We start from the raw sequence: 4,478 nt of genomic DNA, 5'->3' as shown, positions 1-4,478 counted from the left end.
GCCGCCGGGCTGCTGTGCACTGCGCTGGCCGCGTACGCCTGCTGGGAACAGCTGCCGCCGCTGCCTTGGTCGGACCCCGCGCCGCCGCGCCAGGTGGGCGTGCTGCTGTGGTGGGAGCCCTTCGGGGGGCGCGGCCGGGCCTCGCGGCCGCTCCCCGACTGCTGGCTGCGCTTCAACATCAGCGGCTGCCGGCTGCTCACCGACCGTGCGGCCTATGGGGAGGCCCAGGCGGTGCTCTTCCACCACCGCGACCTCGTGTGGGGCCCCCCCGACTGGCCCCCGCCCTGGGACGCCCAGGTGCGCGCCGCGGGGGAGCTGCAGCTGCGCGTGCTGGGTGACCCAGAGGAGGCGGCGGCCCCAGGACCCCGGCCCCCGGGCCAGCGCTGGGTGTGGATGAACTTCGAGTCGCCCTCCCACACTCCGGGGCTGCGGGCCCTGGCGGGGAACCTCTTCAACTGGACGCTGTCCTACCGGGCAGACTCCGACGTCTTCGTGCCTTACGGTTACCTTTATCCCAGGAAACACCCTGGCGACCAGCCGATGGGCCTGGTCCCGCCGCTGGCCAGGAAACGGGGACTGGTGGCCTGGGTGGTGAGCCACTGGGATGAGCGCCAGGCCAGGGTCCGCTACTTCCACCAGCTGAGCCAACACCTGCCAGTCGACGTGTTCGGCCGCAACGGGCCTGGGCGGCCGGTACCTGACAGCGGGCTCCTGCACACAGTGGCCCGCTACAAGTTCTACCTGGCGTTTGAGAACTCACAGCACCTGGATTATATTACTGAAAAGCTCTGGCGCAACTCATTGCTGGCTGGGGCCGTGCCAGTGGTTCTAGGCCCAGACCGTGCCAACTACGAGCGTTTTGTGCCCCGTGACTCCTTCATCCACGTGGACGACTTCCCTAGTGCCTCCTCTCTGGCCACCTACCTGCTTTTCCTAGATCGTAACCTGGCTGTGTACCGCCGCTACTTCCACTGGCGCCGGAGGTATGCGGTGCACATCACCTCCTTCTGGGATGAGCCCTGTTGTCGGGCCTGCCAGGCAGTGCAGACTGCTGGGGCACGGACCAACAGCATTCGCAACTTGGCCGCCTGGTTTGAGCGGGGAAGCCACTGAGAATGTGACCACTTCACTGCTGGGCATCTCCTTGACTGCTGCCATTTCATGGGACTGTGTTCCCCAGTCGCCTGTTTTTCTCTCTGGGATTAAGGTGCTTTACTGATTAATATTAATTAGCGCAAAGATGGAGTGGGAAGGATCCTTGGTTCGCGTGGTCTGTCACCTAACTAGCAGTTGTATTCTCTTGTGGATGGGCATCGGGGTGAAGCAGGGCTCCTTTCCATAACCGGTACAGATGTGAAGAGGTAGCTCAGCTACAAAAAGCCTTTGGAAAGGTTTCTTTGAGTTCTTCCTCTGCTGCAGGCCACGTTTGTAACCTGTGCAGCCTCCGCTTCTCACGCATGCTGCTCCCAGGCTAGCACTCGCCTGCACCACGCTGAAGCAAACGCCTGGTATTTATTTTATTTTTGCGGTGCCGGGGCTACTTCCCCGGCCCACCCCGGTGTTTAGGCAGAGCGCTGATGTGAGGCAGTGGAAGGACTGTGTCATCAAGTGGACCTTTTTCGTCGTTGGTCCGATTCCTTACAGCCTCTGCTCCAGGAAAAAGTAAGGAGCACAGTTTATGAAGCCATTGATTTCCTTAACAAGAACTGTTCGTTTTGCGCCCTACAAATGGAAACGAGCTGGATTATCCTTGGAAGAGAAGATGAATATACAGGTGCACCTCACTTTATACAAGAAATGTATTTCTGAAAATCTGCATCTAAATCACATCCCAAACTCAGTGCCCTAAAGGAGTTCGGTATTTAATGGCACCCTATGGACATTCCCTTTATAATGTGACTAATCATCTCCTAATTAATTTCTTCTGTCTTTATTTTTTTCTATCGCCTGAATTTAAAAAAAACATTAAAAGTACAAATGTGAAAATAAAACACAAGCAACTTCTTCTCCCCCTCTTCCCAGCAAAGCAAGGTGTGTTTACAAAGAGAAGAAGGCTATAGTGTCACTTTCTACAAAGTTATTTATTTCATGTCTTATTGGACCCAGAATTTCCATTGGAATGTCAGCCCTTCAGAGGTCCTGGCTTTACCTGTGCAGAACAATGAAGGAAATGCTACTGCACTATGGAGCCATGCCAAAGGAAAGACGTTTCATGGTACCTGTTATGGGTAGTTTTGTTTCTGTCACCTTTCAATGTTTAGATCCTAAGGAATGGAACTAAAACTGATGCCTACAGTTATCTTACTTTGTCCTCTGTTAAAGGCTAACTGCAGTGCTCACTTGGTGCCAGGAGCTTCCCCTGCTAATCTGTAGAGCTGGAGGGCGGATCCTCACATTTCTCATGTCCTTTAGACTGTGCTGCAGGACCAAACTTGGAAATAAATGCCTTGTCTTCATAGATTGTTGATTGCCCAGAAAAGTCAACAGGGATCAGCGAGTGACATGACAGTCCCAAACGCTAGGCTTAGGGCGGTGGGAGGACAGGGACGTGTATAAGGCAACATCTTTCTCTTTAGGGCTCCTACAGTCTACTGCTGCCAAAAGTGAATGGTGACTTTGACAAAACAGCACAACCCACTTGACTAAAGTGGTATTTTCAGTGATACACACTATAAATCAGTGATTAAAAAGCTATCTGATTTAAGGCATAAAATGACCAGAGTTCTCTGCCAAAACAAAGGCTCTCAGTGACTAGTACTAATCATAAAGACTTCATAACCAATCAGGGTCCAAGATTAATTAGTTTTGTAAAGACTTCAATAAAAAGTAATTTTTATTTGATTAGTATGATTAACAGTAATAGAAAGCAAATTTTACCTCTGCACATTTGTTGTATAAATACTTGAAAAGCTCACTGAAAACTAGGTACTTCGATTCTCATTTTAGGAAGTAAGTGAAGATGTCTTAACAGTGGGTTGCTAGCTAAATATATATGAAGTACTTTACTGCGTTAAATAATGTGTATCACATCACCTCTATGTTATATCATATTTTTTGTATAACATATATTGGATCAAGCCTTAAGTTGACAAATGCAGTATTTCTTGCAGTGACTTCAGGTGCCCTCGTAAACCAATTTTATCTGAAATGAAATCTCTAGATATGTTGCAGAATAAATCTGAAATAAAAGGAAGGTAGCTTATATTGTATATTTCAAGGAAGTCCTTAAAGCCATATTTTAAGAATCATTATTACTATTTAAATTAAACTTGAATTTGCAAAGTAGGAAAGAGGTTCTGTACCTTTTTTTTTTTTTTTTTTTTGGTAGTACTAGGGATTGAACTCAGTACCCTGTGCTTGCCAGGCAGGCGCTTATTCTACTGAGCTATCTCCCCAGCCCTCTGTACCTTCTTTGAATAAATTTTTTGTTGTTTTGGTAAATAAATCTATATTGTAAAATTTATATCTGCTGCCAATGTTCTTCTAGTATTAAGACCATTTAAATATAACCATGTATCTTTTAAGTATTTAGCACAAGATAGAATGCATATGTGTGCAACTTGGAGTCACGACCTGAGGATGTGGCTCTGCCACATTATGCCTTTGTGGCTTTAATTACACAAATTGGACATAAACTCTCATGAGTTTTAGCTTCCTTCTTCATAATTCACGAATGTCCCTATAAAGCCAGGATTAAATGATGGTGTGTACCGAGGTTCTTTGTACATTATAAAGTGCTGTGCTGTTTTGAGATCTCTAAATTGCCACAGCTCTAAATCAGGCTTTGGAAATATTTTCTGTGCAGGGCAGAGAATAAATAAATCAAGTTCTTCAGGCCACACAGTCTTTGTTGCCACTGTTCCGCTCAGCTATCGGAGTGCAAAAACAACCACAGACAATATATAAACAAATGAGTGACTGGATTTGGCCCATAGGCCATAGTTTGCTAAGTACTGTAGACTCTTGGTGATGGAAGGAATTTGGATAATTAGCTATACTTTTTTTTAAAGATGGCAGTTTCTCAGAAGGGATTTTTTTTAATTTTTATTTTTTATGTATTTGGTTCAGGGTCTGCAGGGTTTACAGGGTCTCACTACGTAGATTGGACTTGTAGTGATCTGCCTATGTTCAGCCTCCCAAGTGCTGAGAATACAAGCACGTGCCATCACAGCCAGTCTCAATCGCAGTCTCACCCTGCCTCGGAGGCGGGGCCAGCACAGCACACCAGGGATCAAACCCTGGCTGCTGTGTCTGCCTAAGCAGGCGCTTTAGTCCACTGAGCTATCTGGCCAACCCTCTTAGAAGGGATTTGAGGACTGAAATTTAAAAATTTTGGAGTCAGATACTCCTGAGTCCCTATATCAGCTTCACATTTCCTAGTTGGTGATCTTGGGAAAATTATTTGAGCTTTCTGTGTTCTGATAGTCTCATGTTTATTTTTTAAAATTATTTGTGTGTGTGTGTGTGTGTGTGTGTGT

General features: G+C 47.2%; 1 protein-coding gene across 1 annotated transcript; it reads left to right on the top strand.

The window, feature by feature from the left end:
* On the top strand, positions 1-3,308 carry Fut4 (fucosyltransferase 4; the record flags this gene model as incomplete). The annotated part of the gene is made up of 1 exon (XM_004626243.2): positions 1-3,308. A coding segment is annotated over one exon (1,113 nt), but the record flags the coding sequence as incomplete, so codon positions are not given.
* Positions 3,309-4,478: the final 1,170 nt, after the last annotated feature.

The sequence above is a fragment of the Octodon degus genome, unplaced genomic scaffold (assembly GCF_000260255.1).
Source record: "Octodon degus isolate 3935 unplaced genomic scaffold, OctDeg1.0 scaffold00012, whole genome shotgun sequence".
Classification (NCBI taxonomy): domain Eukaryota; kingdom Metazoa; phylum Chordata; class Mammalia; order Rodentia; family Octodontidae; genus Octodon; species Octodon degus.
This window is presented reverse-complemented; position numbering and strand designations above follow the sequence as displayed.